Below are 20230 nucleotides of genomic sequence, written 5' to 3' on the forward strand. Positions count from 1 at the left end.
TAGGATGACCCCCCTGGGTAAATCTGCCCAGGATATGTTTCTGTCCTAGGTTGGGAGGAGCTGATAAATTCTCTTGCTTCTGTGTTGACAGAACTCACTGTAATGTGTGATGTTAATGAATTGCCTCATTTTTGGTGGTAAGGCAAACCAGTGTTGCTAGGTGATGTGAGGACACTGCAGGAAACACTGGTATTGCTGTTGCCTATTTCCTCCTTATTACATGGCTGGATGGAGAACGATATCTTCAGATACAGACTGGTACCTTTCTTAAATGGTAAATCTAGGCTAAGGAAATGGCCACTCTTGTCTATAAAAGCCAGGCTGATATCTACGCACACCTAAAGTGATCAAGCCAAAATAAGCATACTGGGTGGCCTTCTGCTTCTTTCTTAGAATTGCTGGGCTTTTATTTCTTTGAGTACTGCTAGACACAAACAGCATCACTGCGTTTCTTGTGTAGAACTATGCATTGGTGTACTCGTATTTTTAAAGGTAAATTTATTATTTTAGAACTTAGTTTCTGTTTTGTTCCCCAAGGCACATGATGATCATTCGATTCAAGAAGTAAACAAGAACTTTGCCAAAGAGGTGAGTTTTAGCCAATATACTTGTTCTTAACCATGAGCTACTTGCCTGTGGTAATTACAGCTATTTTCTTTTGGCAGGTTGGTCTACGTGTTATTCACATCTGTCTCCCTGAAGACAGCAGCAAGGATGAGGTAACTGCAGTACCTGAAGGACTCTTCCCTTTTTGCTTTCATCATAAACTTACATTTATTACTGGCATTCATTATCACTTTGACTGACCTCAGTTAGCTCAAGGTTAGGGCTGCTTTAGTTCAAGTAGCAAGCGTTATCCCCATCTTGGCAAGTGTGGGGAAAAAAAGGAATTAATGGGCTTGTCTGCTGTCCCCTGGCAAGCTGAGGCAAAATCAGCAGAATAATGTTTTGTTTTCGTGTCTGGTATTTAACTGCAGCATCCCCTTGCACCAGCACGGGTATCCTATCTCACGCAGTCATTTTTGTTACTGTACTTGGTTCTTGCCCAAGTTATTCAGGGATATTAAAAATTAATTGATGTAGAGGGGGAGGAGGTTGAATTTGTTTGCCTGTTTACTGATCTTGTAATGCTTAAAGTATGTATTAAAAAAAATCATCTGCCCCAAATCACTAGAAGGCTGAATTCTTACCTTGTCAAAGGCACAGCACTAGTATCAACTATGTTTTAAATATAGCGAACCATATTAATACACATGGTCTCGAGGCATCTGAAATTAAAAACAGCAAAGGAATGTGTAGTAAAAGATGCCACTGTCCCTAGCTGGCCTCCTTGTGCTTGGCAAGCTCGCTAATCCTGCAAGCTTGTGGGTTTTGTGTACTGTCTTGTATTTGGTACACTTTGTTTTTAAACTGTTACTGGCTTGCAGTGTAACCTCAGGAACAGCTTCCAGATTAATTGAGAGGAACTTATTGTGAAGAATTGTAGGAGTCCAGTTTTGTGGCTGATGAATATTTGCTATCCCTTTAAGAAGGGTGTGCTTTAGAAATGAAGGTCAAATACACTTTCCTCTTGGTAAATGTGTTTTATCTGCTAAGTAACACAGTAGGAAATAGGTAAAATACAGTATTATAGCAGTAATTGCTGTTACTTTGAAGTAATATCTTAGGAAGTAGTTGAGCTCTGTATGTAAGGAGAAAAGCAGGGTGGCTTTGTTATTTGAAGAAAGTTACTTTCAAAAAAGTTCGTAACAGCTTGCTTACTCTCCTGCTTATTATGACAAAGTTTTCTTTTGTCTGCTAAAATGCACATGCTAGCTTGCATTCCCTGTTTGGGAAGGTGGGAGGGATTGCAGTGCTGTGCACTTTTTGTTCTGCCATAACTGCCTGTGTGCAGTAAAGGCAAGTTAATGCAAGATTGCTTTACCCTGCATGAGTTACAAGTATTTTAAATGCTGTGGTGACGGAAAGCTGAATTAAATCAAAATGCAATGGAAACAGAAAACTGAATTATTTTTCCAGGAAGCAGGAATATAGTTCAAAGTTCATTAGATTCAGGCTATTTATTAACTATGTTTCCTTTAATTGCTGTGTAGGCCCCCAACATTTTGTAGCATCTCAGGATTTTTAAAGTAAAATATAGATGTTTTCACATCCATATTCTGGTGTATACACTCATCCTTACTTTCTGTTAGAATGTATACAGCCCTATTGCTCTCAAATGGTACAGGGTCTTAATATATATGCCTGTTTCTGTCTCAGAAGTCAGCAAACTAAAGGGGCTTTTCTATACCAGTAACATGCTTGTATAACCTTTGTCAACATGAAAGTAGCGTGTTCTCTTGGTTCAGAGTTGCAAACTAACCCCTACCAATTTCCCCTAGCTTAATGTTGATTGCATGTCAAGTGTTTGGGCAATAGAGTTCACAATTCTATTGGATAGCTTACATGAAAAGCGTTTTAGGAAGGCATGGTACAAGCTAAGGGAAAAAAACCCTTATATTGGTTTTCGGTTGGATGTTAATCCAATTAAATTATACACCTTTGTGGTGACAGCATGCTGGTTTTGTTTATATGATGGAAAGACATGCTCACATGACATTTTTCACATGAGAAAACATCAGCATGTGTTATTCCATGGCATTCTTCACGGTCACAGCAGAATAGCATATATCACTATGGATCGGTGTTGCACTTTAGACATGAAGCAATCAAGAGTAGGTAGTACAGTCTTGGATGTCAAATATGACTAATTATAAAACATTTGAATTTACATCTGGTTCAGTACTTGAAATTCATAAACTTCTGTGCAGTGCCTTTTCAAAATAATAATTCTTCACAGGATGACTGTCAGCTCCTAGGATCAGGGTGTTTTGAGAAAGAATAGTGGTAACAATATATCCTGGTTTAATAAAATTAATTTTCTCTTGTATAATTCATTTTTCCAGTGTTACAACTTCTTGTCCGTGTTCTGTGTGGATCACGGTCTGGTCCTGTTTTGAACTATATTTAAACCAAAGCTTCTTATTTTGGAAAGCATCTTTTGAAGCCATTACAGCATCAAGCTTTTGCTGAGATTTGGAAGTGAAAGACAGAATGCTTTTGGCAGTGTAATTTCATGCAATACGTGTTGTATTTGCAAAATGTTTAGAATAGAGTCAGGGTGGCTTAGTTTGGTGAGCCAAGGAAATATTTACTGCTTTTTCACATATAACGGCAACTTCTAAATGAAAAAGCAGTAAAGGTGGCCATAAGGTTGTTCTAAAGTATAGGCGTTATCCCCTTCTAATTAGATTCTTCTGTTGTCTGTTGTTCTGATCTTTAATGCTTTTTATTAACTTCCTAGATTGTCAATGAAATCTTGAGACTTAATGAGGATCCCAATGTCCAGGGCCTTGCCCTTGACCTCCCAGAAAGCTTGTATAGCAGTAAGGTATTAAATGCTGTGAAACCAGAGAAGGATGTGGACGGGTAAGTGAAGCACTGAGAAATAATATGAGCAGACACAAGGCTGATGGCTTTGTAAAATCAATTTTCCCCTGTGCTTTTCAATAATGGATTCCTCATTCAATGTGTCTAGCTGTGCTATTGAGCGGTGATAGAAGATGCTGCTGAATCAATGGGAAGTCTCTTGCTTAAGACATTTTGGTCATTATCTTTTTAATCTTTATATAATGTATATTCAGGCATGGTCTTTTTAAAGAAATCAAAACCAAAGTTCTGATTTACTGATGATACTTAAGGTTTTTCAGTACTTCAGTAATACAGTAGTCTCAAAGTACTGAACACAAACCCCTGAATTTTCTCAAGAAGGATTGATGAAAAAGTTGCAAAGAAGGTTTAACTTCCCTACAGCGCTCTTTTGCAGTGGGAGGGCAGGCTGTAATAGTTTGGACCCATTAGCTCACCTTTCCAATCAGTCTGGAGTTGCACTGCACTCTGGAGAGACCACTGGCATGGTTTAGGTGTCTGGGTTACCGTTTTGCTGCTCTTGCAGCCTTCCTGCACCCAACTGTAGACTGTTACCCTTTTTTTTTTTTTGCTTTCCTTTCTTTCCTTTTTTTTTTTTTTAATGTCAGGAAAAATATGGGAAAATACTGCAAATTAGTTACCTTTCCATTATTTGGTGTACTGGAGATAGACAGAGAATGGAAAATTCAGAGCATCCTTGTGTATGGGAGAGAGTGCAGCGCAGCGTGGAAACACCTGAGCTCCACCAGCAAGCCAGCCTGAGCCCAGAAGAATGTATGGGCTCTGGCTCAGCTTGGCTCTGGCAGCGCTGGTCTGGTTCCACTGCAGCCAGACACTGAGGTGTTCAGGCCCAATGTGCCGTGGCTGGCCCACCATGATGAGTATCATCGTGCTGCCTGTGTATCGTGGGCTTGTGTTACTTGTTCTAACTCGGAGATCCCTTTCCTGGCCTCTCTTGAGGCTCGGTGTTTGTCTAACTAGGATGTGGGATGGTACAAATTAGCCACAGGACATGATTATCAAAGGATTTACTTTTATGAGATGTGTTTGCTCTGGGGATTAGCTGTTAGCCGTGTTACAAGTGTTATTGAAGATTTATGTTACACAAACTCTTCTTTTTTTTTCCTTTTTTCTTTTTAAATTGCCATATTTTTCCACTGCAGATTATCCACTGTAAGCCTGGGACGCTTGGTATGTGGTGATGGCTATGACTGTCTAGTTCCTCCTATAGCGTGCGCTGTGATGGAGCTTCTTGAAGATTTAGGTGAGAACTTCTATCATAATTATTACATTAATTTTAGCCTAACTCGTTTTCTCAGTTTTAGTCCTGACTGAGCAACAAATATAATTTCATCTTGTTGTGTTTTCTGGTTTATGTTGTTTTCCCACCTGACAAATATATGCCTTCTGCTAGTGAGAAACCTCACTGAGGCCTGAATGTAATACTTGCAGAAAGGGGTCTCGGTCTTACAGATTTTGAAAAGATGGCAGGTAATTCCTGTCTCAAGCAGATCTAATGTCACTGTAGACACCTGAGACATTGGAGTCTTCAAAACCAAAAATACAAACATCACATTGGGTTTTCACGTGACGGTTTTGATTAGTGTGATCAGCTGGAGAAATCCAGGTCTGCCTGTAAGTAGCTTCTGGGCAAATCTTTTGGTGTGGGTTGTATTGTGTAAATGCTAACATTGAAATGGCAGGTTTAAACAGCTGGCTTTACAGTGTGTGAAGACACTACTTAAGGCAGCGTTTCAGAAATAGTCTCTCTTACAGCGATTCGTAACTGTTGAAACAAGGATTTCTGTAACAGAACTAAACAGGAGGGCAAATGTCCTTAAGTTAGAAATGTGAATGAAAATGTGAATGTGCAAATAAATTACCTTATTTGCTTACTAGAACTAGAGAATCGCCAGGAAACAACTTAAAGCCTGTGGTTTGTGATACTGTATGGGCTGCTCCAAAAACCTTGTCTGTAATGCCACAGCTGCTGTGGCTGTGCAGGCACACAGCCCTGTCCTGTCCTCAGCCACTTTGCTGCCTCTTTTGGAGGGCTTCGGTGGTGGGTGGCCTGGTGAAGAGGGGGAGTTCACATCGATGCTCCAGCTCTGTGGCCCGGCGGAGCCCGATGCTGCTGCCTTTGCAGCTGAACAACTCGCCTTGTGTCGCGCAGGTGGAAAGACGGTGCTGCTGGTGGGAGCCGGCGGGGCGGTGGGTGCTGCCTTGCAGTGCATGCTGCAGAGGGAGGGAGCCGTGACCGTGAGCTGCCAGTGGGAAGCCCCTCAGCTGCAGAGCAAGGTGAGTGCTCCTCTGTCTGCCCGGTGCCCGGGGGTTGTCCTGCATCCCCACCATCCGGGCATCCGTCCCGGCTGACCACGTGCCACTGCTCCCCTTCCCTGACGATCCTGAGAGGGAGACTTCTTGTTGCAGTCACGGGTGGCGATGGGGTGCTGGAGCTCGCTGGTAGCCATCGTGGGTTAGGGTCTTTTCTCCTTCCTGCTTGCTCAGAAATCCTGCTGTGGCAAGCAGAGGCCTCTACCAGAATATTACATATGTAGCAGCGGCTGCTATAACTTCATTATTTTACACTGGTAGCTGTGTGAGAAGGAATTCAGGAGTGCTGTTTAAAACAAATGTGTTAGGTCTCCCTTTTTCTTTCCCTTGGTGCAAGAGAGAGATGCCTTGTCCTGCGACACAGTCATCTGTATGCAATTACTTTGATTGAATTTGTGTCTCACAAATGCTGCCTCTTTTGGGACAAGGAGGATCACTATCTTTATCTCTGACGAGACCTGTAAAAGGATTCAGTGAAATTCAGGAGCCTTAATCCAAAGGATTTAATTTACACGGTCTTCGCGGTTGCTTTTTGCAGAGCAACAGCTTAGAAGTTGGTATGGTTTCCTGTCTAACTTCCCAGTTTGTTCCTTAGTCCCAGATTTCATAAGAATAATACAACAGGGAATGTGTGGTCCTCTGGGCGCGTGCAGAGGGGTTCAGAATCAGCTGCAGAAGAAGTGCACGCACCCTAGGGGCTGTTTGCAGGTTGCCGGAGGGGCGAGGTGCAAGGGACAGCTCTTGTGTTGCAGTTGGGAGCAGCCGCCACAAGGTGGCAGGCAATGCAAATGGATGGTGGCCAGCCTCGGTATCGAAGGGAAGGACAGGAGGAGGAAATAAGCTTGAGCAGCTGTCATAGTTAGAAATTTCTCTGGCAAACCTGTGTTTTCACAGCTGCGGATGTTTTTGTCAGGCTTGTCCCAGCTCTGTGCTTTAAGTGACTGACAGCCCTTAGGAAACACGTGCCTCTCTTGGAGATGGGAGCACAGTGAACTTAAAGAACGAGACATGACTACTATTAATTATATTTCTCATTGCTTGGGGTTGTGCTAGAGGACTGCTTTGGACTGGGTGGGAGTGGGTGACACAGTGGCCAGAGGTGCTTCCACTGGTTCACAGCAAAACACTTGGACCAGACCAGAGCTGCTTATGCTGTGCTGTCGATATGCTGGAGAGAGATCTGTTTCCTTGCATCCAGATGCTTTCCCATAATCGTGCTTTACTTTTTGGCAATCCCCATAGCTTACCTCTTGCAGCAGGTCACTGATGGGAAACAGAATAGGAGGCCTAAGCAGGAGGCAGTTTGAGGCTTTGCACGTCAGTCTTCCCAAGTTCATTTTAACTTTTGGCGCTACAGGAGTTTCTGCTTTGCCTGCAGGACTAATCAGCTGAGCCTGGGGGAAACCTGCCTTCCTTTTCCTCATCTGTAAGCCTGGAGCAGCGTGTCACCAGTAACCCTCAGAGCACTGCTGAACCTGGCTGGATGTAACTCTGTTACAGTTAACACTAGCTCTTAGATAAAATCTAATGCATGCAGAAAAAACTATCCTGTTTCATATTCCCAGAAGCTGGAGTGTCAGAAACTGAGCGCAGATTTCCTATGGGACAACAAGGCACTGCTGTCTTGTATTTGAAGTAAAACGTTGTTAGATAACATGATTATAGCTGATGATATGAATTCATTTTCTTGTGCTCATTCAAAACGCTGATTAGGAACAATTTAAAGGCTCACAAAGTTCTCTTTTTTTTTTTATTTGAATTACATGTAAGGAAATGTCTTAGTTGATGTCAAGGTTTTCTAAGACTTGAAAGAATTAATTCATGGGGTTTTTTTACTGCACAATGCACTAATATTATACATGGCTGTACACTTTTTCTCCTTCCTCTGAATGTGATACCTCTACAGTAGCAGTCTGTGTGCTGCTGTTTGGAAGTATAACCTGTGGTAGCATAGCAATTTCAATTACAAAGCAAGAGATGAACTTACAAAGAGTATGAACTTTTCACTGGGATGCATTTGTTTTGCAATATATACCAGGAAAGGGAAAACTGATCTTACACGTACGTGTACCTTATTTGGCTTAATCCATTGGCCAGGCCCATTTGCACCGAAGCATTAATCCCAGACTTAATGACGTAGTGCCTTCCTTAAGCGGGTCCTACATTTACCTTTGACTAGCTCTGCTGATTTGTTCTTCTTTTTAAAGGACAGCATAACAACAAGTGTTTTCTTTAGAAATTCTTTTTATTTAAATGAGATGCAGAACACTAAGGCTGTAGGTTTCTTTGGATCAGTTTTTGTATTGCTATGGGCTTGTTATTGCTTCTTTTACTCACGCACTTTTGCAAAAATATTTTGAAAATGATCAAGAGGAAGGTATGTTTTAGTCCACCTTAGGAAAAGTCTAACAACGTAGAGGTAGCTCTGCTGACAAACAGCATAATACCATCTACCATCTGACTTAGCGTGTTCCTTTAAAGCAAGTCTTTTCTGTCCTATGGCAGGAAAGGGGGAGAAAATAAATAATGGTACATTTTAATTCCCTTGCTTTGACCTGCATGAGTAATGGACACACTCTGCATGTTCTTTTCCCTCCCCACTTCATATTTTGTTGAAGTGAACAGATTATTAGTGTTTCTTTTTGTTTCATTTTGGGTTTGCTTGACTTCAGTTATTAAAAATAATCATCATGGCACAGCTGAGCCACATCCTTCAACACCCCTGAGCTTCTTGGGTTTTCAAAGAAAATTACAAGTGAAAGAAAGCAGTATATTTCAGAAGGTTCTGGGACAGCTGTGCATAGTTGCCATGAAGAAATGCTGTTCTTTTTGCATTGATATGTTGGAAGTAAAATAAATAATGAAGAAAGAGATAAAGACGTGAGCATTTTGATGGAAATAGGTAAGATGCTATCATTCTGTTAAGCTTTGTGTAGATAACACTTTCAAAGCATAATCATTACAGAGTGCCTGAAGAATGATGTAGTGACATACTTTTGGGAACGTCTGACTTCTTGTCATTTAAAAATGGGACTACCCAAAAGTCAGTTCAGCATTACAGGTAAAGGATGGGAACTGATGTGCTTAATCCTTTATTATGTTAGAATTAGGCCTTGTAGTTTGAAAGGAAGTTATCAAATAGATTCAAATGAAAAAATACAGATTATTTTCTTGCCAAAACATGGATAATACTTAGTACCTATGAGAAAATGGAATTTAATTTCAGCTATGAAAATTCAGTCAATCACGATTTCAGCATATCATCTTAAATGTAGTCTGCATGTGAACCACATCATGCCTGTTTTAAGAGAGCTGCTATCCTATAATATTTTTGTAAAAAAACCTGAAAATTGGTTTCTCTAGGTATAATTAGGAATTAATTTCTTTGTAAAACCCTGGTTGAGAAGTAGGAGAGTGGTTCAGCTGGAGTGTATGAATGGGAGGTCCCTTTTCAGGTTGGATAAGAACCTCTTTTGGCCACAGTCTGCTTTTCCTTAGAGCCAACACTTCAGCTTCAGACTGTCAGATGTCCCTTAGTCATTTACTGTTCTGTTTTTGCTGTCCTGATAAGACCAAGAGTCTTGGCACTGGCAAAAATAATAATAATTTAAAAGAAATTGGTTTCGTAAGCATAAAAGAACATGAGACCAGGTATATGGATCACATAAGAGGAAAGGAGAGGGAGACTGTGTGAGAGTTTCTAAAGACAATGCTGTAGACAAAGTACTTCTGCTTCAACATTTTATGTGATTGTCTCTGTTCCTGGCAATTTGAAATTTAGCTCCCTGTTTGTGAGCTAGAGGAAGAGTCGCTAAAACATGCGTCGTAGTGGTTGGCTTGAGCCCACAGTGGAGATGTGGACCTAATTTTCCCATGCACCGTACAGGGCAAATGGATTCAGGCTGATGTGGTAGGGAAGGGGCTGTTGGTGTGTGGGCAAGAAGATGGGAGCTGGTGGCTGCTCGCTGCAGCTTATCCCTGAGGACTGTGGCCATTTGGGAGGGACTGGAGCAGGCCGTGCATAGCTGTCCCACTGGGCTGCCAATGATTTGCAAACCTTAAACTTCCTGAGGTAGAGATGGAGCTGAAAGAAACCATGTAAAGAGAATGTGCCTGGGTGGAGAAAGTGCTTGACTCTAGTCATTGACATAAAAAAAATTTCAAGATTTCAGAAAGTAATTAGAATTGCTGTGAGTGACATAGAACGTGATCTGTAAACTGATGTGTAAAACGATTTTTTTCATTAGGAGAGTTGTGAAAAAACTTGTGTCAGATTCCTATTCCTCATCCCATCTCTTAAATTTTAGCTGACCTAACTTAATATCCAGGAAACTGAGGGCTTTAACATTTCAAATATTAATTGCAACTATTTTTTTCTTTGATCATGTATTTTAAAATGGCTTTTCAGCAGTCAGTTTTAACTATGGGGAGATAAAAATTTTATGCAGGCTTCATGGCAAAGTGGGTTTTCAGTTGTCTGGAATATACAGCTACTTTGTACAATTACCATCAAGTACTTGGCTGGGAAGTCTGTATTGTTGTTTTAACATTTGGAGTTCTGTCTTGGGAATGGGTGGTGGTGCTTGATCTGCTTCTGCTTAAATGTTGGTGGGGAGAGTCATATTTTGTTATGAGCTAAATTTTCAGATTATTTATTGGTACAGCTCTTCCCAACTGAAAAAATATTTACTGGTGAGAAGGCAGAATACTGAATGGAATATTAGTTTACTTTGTCTTCAGCCTATTGCCTAGTACATTAAAGATGGTTTGGCATGATGCTTGTCATTCCTCCCTCTAGCCTGTCTGGTGGGATGCAGCCTTGCTGCCCAGGGAGCAGTTGGTTGCCCTGCGGCTGCACGGTCCCCCTCATGGTAGCTCCTTGACCTGCTGGCTATGGCTGCCCGTAGCATCTGGTTCGTGGCAGATCCGTCCTCTGTCCAGGGACTGTGTGGTGCATTTGCTAGTGAGGTTGGATGTGATGATTTCACAGGTCTTTTCCATCTCTAACATCTGTGATTTGATTCTGATGTAGGAGATAAGCCTGCACATGCCTCCCAAGGCTTGCTGCTTGCTTTAGTGATTTGCAGGCAGTCAGAAGAGTAGGTTATGGCAAGAGAGGAAAAAAAGCAGGGGAGGCATGGGCGTGACTTCTTGCAAGTGAAACCAAAATGCCCTGATGGAGATCACGTAAATCTCTTCCAAGGGCACCCAAAACTGTAAACTGTTTTGCTTTCAGTGGATGCATTCTCCCAGTCAAGCAAGTTTCTGGATATAATTTTTTTTAAAATACTCACAGGGGAAAATAAATTCTACAAAGTGTTTGTGATATATTCTTTATTGACTCTCCAGAATTTTTTGCGACAGTTGCACATAAAATACTTGCTTATGTTGTGACAGTTACAATTGTATCTGGGCCTTTTTTTTTTTCTCCTTTACATTTACTTTCTTTGTGAAATAAGGAAAAAGAAATCATAGTGGTGAAGGATCTGAGATCACTGTGTCTTCAACCTGTAGGTCAACTGTTCGCTGCCATGCAACACAACTTTTTTCATGGAGGAGGTGGGGCAGGGCAATGAGATGAAAAGTTCAGCTGATTTTCCGATACATTTACGGGTATGTGTGTTGTTAGCCATTGAAACTAGTGTTAATGTTGGGTACAAAAATGATTGTGTTCAGCTGTTGAGAATATTTTTGAACATTATGATTGGTAGTCATAGAGATGAGTATTTGGTCAGGTCAGTTGTTTTCTGGTATTATAGTTATGTTGGATCAATTCTGTCATAAGTATGTTGGCTGAATATTTGTCAAAATTATTACTGGTTGCAGACAGCTCTCAGCTGGTTCATAGTTTCATGATGCTATGTGGCGTGCAAAGCTCTTAGTCCTTATCCCAGAGGCTTTGCATGGGAAGACATACCTGACTTTCAGTATATGAATTATAATTGCTGGAGTATGATTCATTTTTTTCTTAAAAAAAAAATAGGCTGGGTTCATGTAACCAAGAATAATCACTGTTTTTCTCTGTGCTGATGATGTTGACTGTTACAGTAGAGACTGCCTCCTTTTGCAGAGGAAAGTGTGTCTTCAGCATAGTATTCTTGGTACACAAGTCATTGCAGCATCTTTTTACCCAACTTTGCTTGCAGATTCCTCAGTGTGATTTGACCTGATGCTGGTCAAGCATTATGATTTATGTGGCCTTCTAGGAGTGGCATGTAAGTTGATATTCACACCAGACACAGAAGTGTAAGCAGTTTGGATAAGGCTGAGTGACTGAGACTGTACGTCCACAGGCAATCATAGGAGTGTTGCAGGACTTCTGGCTGAAGCCTGAATCAGCTCATTGCATTAGTCATTTGTCAAGCAAGTAAATCTTCTCCCACACTTTTGGCTTTGTTTCTGCGTGTGGATCTGTAAGGAGGGTTAGGCCATCAGTGCGTCCTCTGAGGCAAAGATGGAGCTTTTTTAGCTTTCCGCCTTTTTTGCCACAGTTATGCTCGTCTCCCCTCCTGAATGCTCAGCTGTGCCAAAAACCTGACAGGATTACAAAATACTGACAGGATTTTAGCTGTTCTTTCTTGGCAGGAGCGTTGGGCAAGGTTGCGTCAGAGCACTTTCGGCCAAAAAAGAAGCTGGAACACTTGTCAGTCCAAATCAATTCATAGAAAGGCTTGATAAGTTTGTGACACTTTGTATTAATTTACAGTTTTCAAAATATTCACAAAACCACTGTATCTCTGAAATAATTTTTACATTCAGGCTTGAGGCAGTGCTGAGCCCGTATTTTGCTTTTTTGGGGGATCTTTATACATCTGCTTCTGGTGCTGTCCCTTAGCTCATGGTGATTCCGATAATTGGTACAGGGACCTGTTTGAGAGGAAGGAGGAAAGGGAGACACTTGACTATAAGAATTTTCATAGTAACCATTTTTGCTCTAACATCTGCCAGGTTGAACTAAATCAGAGACACTGATTAGCAAACATGAACTGAGAAGGAAAAAAAATGCTTTAATTGGTATTCTTCAAAGACGTTGATATTTGCAGATCAGGTCATCTTGTATTCTTGTCAGCTGGTCTGGTTTTCTACTGTCTGATGGTCTGACTGTACTCTTTATAATTGCCTATTTACTGTCTTTTAACCCTTCTCTTTCCTAAGTCTCTTATTGGACAGGACTTTGGACAGTGATAGGGCTTTTTCTGTGAAAGTGTGTGATGCCCATTAAATATTATTGGTGCTAACTCTGACCACACCTGCCTGATTTCAGTTTGTTTACCTGACTTAACTTTAAAGGCTGTTGTTCTTAAATTTCATATGGGGTAAGAATCAAGCCAGCAATTTGGATTTATTTTTTTTTTATTAAAAATACTTCTCTCAAAAGACTATTGCTGTGTAAGTCTCAATATATTCAAGGATGTATTTCTAACGTTAAATGCTTGTTTTGTTCCTGGGGGGTGTTTTTGGCTGTCCCTAGCTTCATCACGCGGATGTGGTGGTAGTTGGCAGTGCAAAACCTGATGATGTTTCTGTGAGCTGGATAAAGCCTGGAACCACCGTTATCAGTTGTTCTCGTGACTTGCTGTCAGGTAAGAGATGTTAAAAGATAACAGTTCTCAGAAGTGATGTACGGCGAGTCTCTGAGATAAGTGTGTGGCATGTTGGTGACAATGCAATGTGGTTAAAAGCTACATCTTTGGGAGAGGGCTTTTAAAAAGTGGGTGTTTGTGTACAGGGGGTGTATACAGGTCTGATGTATAAATAGGAGAAACATGTCAGGTGAGGGAAGAAAGGCTGGAACAGATTCTTCGTACCAGGATTGTTAAATAAGGTATGGATTCAAAGAATTCAGAGGGAAGACTTTTGGGTTATTAGATGAGCTATTTAGTGCTGTTTTTTGTACAGCATGTTATCTTGTGACTTCCGAGGACTCACCCGGAACACTGGGAAAAGAGGGGCAAAAATGTCAACTGCAAAGTGCTGTGAAACTGTGTGCAGAGAATGGTGCAGGAAGCAGTAGAGAAATCATGTGTAACTAAGAACAGGTAGAATGTCTCCTGCAGTAATTACTCCTACAAAAAGAGTTTGGATTCCCCTCCTTTGTCCTCCCCTGACTGGTTTGGGAGGGGGTATGTGTTCATTAATTTCTCACTTGAAAAGTGCTACAGAATTTTATTAGGAATAAAACTAAGAAAGCTTCCCAGAAGTTACTCTATTCTACTGCTAGAATAGCATTTCCTGTAAAAATCCTTAAAGTCCTGTGAAGATCTCTAGATATTTTCTAGGTTTTTTGTATGTATACGAATTTGTCTGTTTAGTGTCCAGATGTGATTATGCTGCGAATGAATAGGAAAATAAAGAAGTACATGGGTAGTGTGATTGGTTAATGTGTTTTTCTTAGTCTGTCACAAGTGTGCGATTGATGCAAAACTGGGAAAATGGGCATAAGGCCAAGGAAAACTAATTGTATGGTTCTTAAACTAGGAATATTCCCTAAGAACAAATTAAGCAGACACTCTGTGCAGAGCTAATGGAAGATCAGGTTCATAATAAACCAGCAGCTGTTCCTATGCAAAGCATGGCCTTAACAAGAGATTCCTTTCCTTGTCTTTTGTGATATCCTCTTGGCTCGGACACACACTGCAGGTGTGGGAGATCTGAGTTATTATTCCTCAGTTGTTTGAAGGCATTTGGGCATTCATCTTTCACCTCCCAGAACAGTGCTTTGATCCTAATGAGGATCTCAGGGTGGGGACAAAGCCTCATCCCTTGCTGATGCTGCACAAGTTGTCCAAAATAATTAATGTTTTCTTTTTCCTAGCCTAGTGATTAGGAGACTCTTTGCATCTTTAATGCCTGCTTATTTTGCATAGGGATCGTTGCATATAATTGTTAAGTATCTGTGGGGCAGGGCTTGGAGCATGGGTCTCTTCAGTAGGTAGTCAACCTACTACTCTTGTATGAAGGAGGAATGGGGGAGAAAGGGAAAGGGGCAGAGAAGAAAGGGAATGGTGGTACAGCAGTAGCACCTATAGATAAATAAATGAAAAGGAATGCCCCCACCTCATTCTGACCCTTCTAAGCAGAAACCTCTTAGGTGTCAGCCTCAGGGTAAGGGTACAGGTCTATGAAGGCAGGATGGGAGTGAGCCTGTCCTTGAGTGTCCTTGAGTGGGACTGCTAATGACTCATCGCTCTCAGCTCTGTGTGCTGCCTAGTGCAAATCCCCCTTCCAGATACCTAGTTCTCCCCTTCCATTGCAGAGGGAGTCTGGGTCTTCAGGGATCTAAAAGTTATGCAGTTTTACTTTGTAACTGCAGTTTAATATGTATAAATAACATAGTATAACTGCATAACTTGTCTTGAGACTTAAGTATCTTCATGCCTTTGTTGCTCTATAGAACTATAGATAAAATTAGTGTTTCCCTTCCTAAAAGACTGCCGTTAGGAAAACTGCACATTTGAGTGGTGTTCACATACCACAGCAAGACTCATTCTTAAGGCAGGAAATGTAAGATTTGGCATAAGCATATAGATTTCTTTGCATTTTTCAAGTTGTTGCAGTGGGCTGTGCTAAGTTCAGCATTTCTTTGGAAAGGCGGCACGAGATTTTTAGCAAGATAATTTAAATAGAACTTATCTACCAAATGTCTATCTGTTTTTATGGTTATGCTTTTGAGATTGTCAGAATCTTGGACAAACTCTGAAAGCACAGCAGAAATGCATTTTAGCAGCTTTAAAAAATGCTGGCCTCAAGACTTACTAGAGAGGTATATGAAACACAGGTGTCTGTTTGACAGGAAGAATGCACTTACTTTAATTGCAAAATATTTATTAAAAGCCTATTGTGGAGCAGTCGTGACCTTGGAGAAACAATTGTGTCTTACAACTGACTCTTCACTTTGAATATGTGGTGGAATCTGGCTGAGGTGCTTGGAAATTGTTCTGGGCTTTTTTTGCTTTACAAATGTCAAACTTAACATCTGTGGGGTCACAGGAGCTAAATGAAGCCTGAAAGCAACAATGGCCATGAAATAACTTTTATTCTTGCTAGGTGATGGCTAGATTTCTAACTTGCGTAGGTATACATGTAGTCCAACACACTCGCATGTTTTAAAAGCACTCAAAATTTGAAAGGACGTAGCTGAATTGGACAGCTGTAATGATGTAAGCCAGGAGAGCAGAGCTAAAAGTGCTTGCTCCAGTGTGACAGAATTCTTTTTCAAGTATTTTTTTCTTATCACAACTTTATCACAAAATTATCACAATTTAAAAATAATGTTCTGCAATTTCTAGCAGTGCAACATCTCGTTCTGCTGTACTAATGACTTTGGAATCAAATCACTCAGTGCTTTCTTGCAAGAAAATATATGTAAATATACAGAAATGAAAATAAGTGCCTGAACAAAACTTAAGGATGCCAGAATTATTTGGGATTTGATGTCCAGCTCCTTTGGGGTCACTTGTAAGCTGATATCTATATGTTAGTGGAAAAATCAACCATTTCCCACCTCTTCTCTATTCTAAGCTGCCTGAGCAGACAGGTAGTGCATGACAGCAGCTCTCACCCACCTGTACTATAAGGTACAAACAGATGGGGGGGGGGGGGGGCTTCCTTGGGGTGAGGTGAGTCAGAGGAGGGAGCGCAGTGTCTGCAGTTCAGCTGATCTTCTGGCCATAAGCCAAAGCAGAGAGTGCTATTCCAGCTCCCATCTGGAAAATTTATCCTAAGAGAGCAATCCTGTTGCAATCCTGTGATAGTCTTGCTAGTTCATGTGTGTATGACTTTCACCTCTAGCTTCACCTTCACCCCTGTAAAAGCATGGTTAGTCATCTCTGGGGTGAGTGGAGCATAGGCAGCCTGAGAGAAGTAGTTTATTGAAGGGAAATGGCTAATTCTGATATGTATTTACACATATGCTAGCTCTGCCCTGATAAAGAAGTCGTATTAAGCCAAATAACGTAAAAAGTTGAAATGTTTCTGTAAAGCACAGCTGTCTGAAAGGGGATTTTAAACTTCATTCTTCCTGCATCATTTGTCTCTTTGGCAGCTGTCCCAGCCTGCTCTCAAAGCAACAACAGTCAACTTACGACTGTGATAGACTGTTCCAGTAAAACTCCTCTGTCTGAGTCTAAAGCAGCATCTCCAGAAGATTTTATTTTTTTTTTAATGGCAGGTGTTAATGCAAGTACAAGGACTTTTCAGACACTTTCTCAATTAGAGTTTAATGTCAGGACTGTCAGCTTCTGCTTGGTTAGCTTTGTCACTGATGTATAGATGCCTGCTGGCAAGAAAGTTTGAGAAAGGATTAGAAAACATACTGGATGAGGCTGAGGATGTCTGCAGGAAAGGGTCTCTTGCTCTCTCGGTGATGGGTGTGAGGGTGGGCTGGAGCTGGGTGTGGTGTGATGGGGTGCTGTGCCAGCTTCTCTGCACACCTCTGCCTGCCGCTGTGACTCCAGCCCCAGGTTCCTGTGCCCTGCCACTGCCGGGCCCTTGTCGGGAGGGGGGACTGTGCGAGGCAACGTGCGCATTTCATGATCTGTACAGATGGAATGAGTAGAGGGAGAGCTTGACCAGGTCAGGGTTTGCACTGCAGTTCCCCTGTGGGGGAGAGGTTAAAGCTGTCAGTGTACAGTTGTTATTTTTTATTACAGTTATGTATACGCCCTTCAGAATGAGACTAGGGCCTTGATATGCCCACAGAGACTAGGATGTGAATTTTGGAGAAATTGTGTCTAGATAAAAGTCAATAAGCAGCAAAAGAAGAACAAGCCAGAAGAAGGATTACAGGAAAATGACGAAATATTATGTTTAGCTAGGATAGCTAATGTATAATTATTATATTGTATATTGCCATTAGAAACAATTGTAACTGTCTGTAAGTTGCAGTCACTCTGAATTGTGTAGGCTCTTCAGAATATCTACTTTTAATGTCACATTGATGAAAATAACTTTTTCTGCTCAAAAAAATTTGCATATTCTAATTCCAAGTTATAAATTCCATTGCATAATAATCCTATATAGTATTTTGTGATCATTTCATTGTCCTCTCTCGCTGGACTGGGTGTGTGGAGAAGATGAGTCTACCACACTCATTTAGGTGTTCTGTTTAACGTACATACACCTTTTCAAATCCTCACAGCTGTCTGGCTTTTTTATTTTATTTATTTAATTAATTATTTGTATCCAAAAGCAATTATTTGGATCCTGGAATTAATCTCTGTGTTTCCTTATTTTCTTTTTCAAGTATGTGTATGCTTTATCATATGCACGTGTGTGTTTGCATAATATGCTTCAGAGCATACAGTTCCTCTCTGGTTTCCACAGTATATCCATCCTCCTGGGTGATTTCATTTGAAGTATCAAAGAAGCCACCTATGTATCAATGTTTAGAAATTTTTTCTTTGGACATAGCTTTCGAATACACGTGTTCCCACTTACAAAGCTTTGTGATTTATTAGTACAATGCTTCTATCTTACAGGGAAACACAACTATGGTCAGCAAAACAACCATGCTGCTGAGAACGTTGTTGGTTGTCTTGCAATAGCAATGCGGATGCAGGTTAGTGTAACTTCAAACATTGTAAATTTGTTGCTCTTTCTGTAAGTTGTAGAAATTGCTTCTGCAGTTTAGATACTAAATTTTGTTTTGCTCTTTTGAACATCTTACTTGCCTTCCATTTTAATAGCAACTCCTAATCAGTTGGTTAGGTTGAGTCGTGCCTGTTACGTGTAGTTAGAGAAAGGTAAATTAAAAATGAAATATACCATAAATCTGATGATTACAGTAAAGCTTGGCAGAAGCACTTGTATCAATAGACTGATGTTACTTATTCTGGTAAGATTAATTGTATCTGCAGATGTTTTTGTAGTGTGATAAACAGCGGGTCCAAAAATTCATTGTTTTGTGGGGAAGCCGTGTGAGTATCAGTGAGCAATTAGTATCTCCCATTATTTTTAAGGTGTGAGAGAATAGTAGTTCTCCATTTTACCAGAATAAAATCTCTAAGTGCCTAATTAGAGATTTTTCCCTGAAACTTATGTGTTATCTTGTTTCTTTTTGAAATGTGGACAAACAATAGCACAGTAATGGTGCAGTGGTTTTTCTTTCATCCTAAAACCATGAAATGGAAAGATTTTTTAAGTCTGCTTTTTTCTTAGCCTGTGCCATAGAAGTTATTTCAACATACTCTTGAGATTGTTTGAAATTAGTGTTCAACATTTATGATGCAGCTGGTGTGTGCTGTTATTTTGTTTAAAAACAGAACATGGTGAAAAACACGGAGCGATGGATCCAGTCCCAGCAGTACAGGAAGTGGAACCTCCGCTGCTTGAAACTGCAGCCCCTCTCCCCAGTGCCCAGGTAATAAGTGCTTTTTTAACAAAAAAAAAAAAAAAAAAAAAAAAAAAAAAAGGTAGGCAAGAGTTAAATGTGACAATGAACCTACAAATGGTCCGTATCTAATTAATTTTTAATCTGCTTATCTGCTTCTGTGGACTACATGTGCTGTTTTGTTGTATGCTTCATTGTGACCGTGTCCTTCTGTTTCCTATAATTATTTTTTTTTTTTATGATGTGCATTGGAGCCAAGCTTTATTTAATGAAGACCTAATGCTGGAAGGTTTTGTTGAGGGAGGAAGATGAAGCCTTGTGTCACACCAACATAAATACAGAATACAAGTTCCTAATCGCTAAACCCTAATGACCCTAATGTAGGAAGGTGTTCATGGATCTAGTTAAGGCCCAGTGGTTTTGATGGCATTTGATCTTGTATTTATTTTCTTCCCTCAGAAGAAGCACTTTTCTTCTGTATTAGACCTTTAAATTCCTGTGTAGATATGGAAAGCAGGAAGCATATTTATTCTTGTAGCCAGAATCTTTCCAACCGGTTCCTGTCATTCACCTCCCAAGGCCATGCTGAGCCACAGGGATTTTAGGTCTGCCTTGGCACGGTGGCTGGCATCTCTGACATGAGCAGCCTATGCTCTGTGCTGTGCTAAAGTGCTTTGCTGTGTGTTATTGTGTTGAGTGATAGAGAGAGGAACCAAGGACTTGAAGTGAGGTTCTGCTCTGTAGGAAGATGTTGACTTTTTTTGTGGTTGGTTGTATGCCTGCTTCTGGGCCATGCATATGCTGAAGGGACCTCACATAGGAAGAAAGGCAAAGAGAGCTGGGACTGCTCAGCCTGGAGAAAGAAGGCTTAGGAGGATCTTACCAATATGTATAAATACAATGTATATAAACACAAGGGTGCAAAAAAGATGAAGCCAGGCTCTTTCCAGTGGTGCCATGACAAGACCAGAGGCAGTGGGCACAAACTGCAGCACAGGAAGCTCCATCTGAACATCAGGAAACACTTTTTTTACTGAGGGTGACCAAGCGCTGGCACAGATTGCCCAGGGAGGTTGTGTAGTCTCCTTCCTTGGAGAT

The 20230-nt window shown here is 40.9% G+C and overlaps 1 protein-coding gene across 4 annotated transcripts in view; it reads left to right on the top strand.

Annotated features, from left to right (window-relative positions):
* The window catches only part of MTHFD1L (methylenetetrahydrofolate dehydrogenase (NADP+ dependent) 1 like), a 157295-nt gene that overhangs the window by 4455 nt on the left and 132610 nt on the right, over positions 1–20230 (top strand). For all 4 annotated transcript variants that reach the window (XM_056344078.1, XM_056344076.1, XM_056344077.1 and 1 more), the window contains exons 3-10: positions 538–588; positions 666–719; positions 3344–3468; positions 4632–4732; positions 5642–5766; positions 13274–13385; positions 18282–18361; positions 19065–19162. In XM_056344078.1, coding sequence (XP_056200053.1) covers positions 538–588; positions 666–719; positions 3344–3468; positions 4632–4732; positions 5642–5766; positions 13274–13385; positions 18282–18361; positions 19065–19162 — 746 coding nt within the window. The remainder of the gene's footprint in view (positions 1–537; positions 589–665; positions 720–3343; positions 3469–4631; positions 4733–5641; positions 5767–13273; positions 13386–18281; positions 18362–19064; positions 19163–20230) is intronic.

This window comes from Falco biarmicus, chromosome 6, assembly GCF_023638135.1.
Source record: "Falco biarmicus isolate bFalBia1 chromosome 6, bFalBia1.pri, whole genome shotgun sequence".
Taxonomy (NCBI): Eukaryota; Metazoa; Chordata; class Aves; order Falconiformes; family Falconidae; genus Falco; species Falco biarmicus.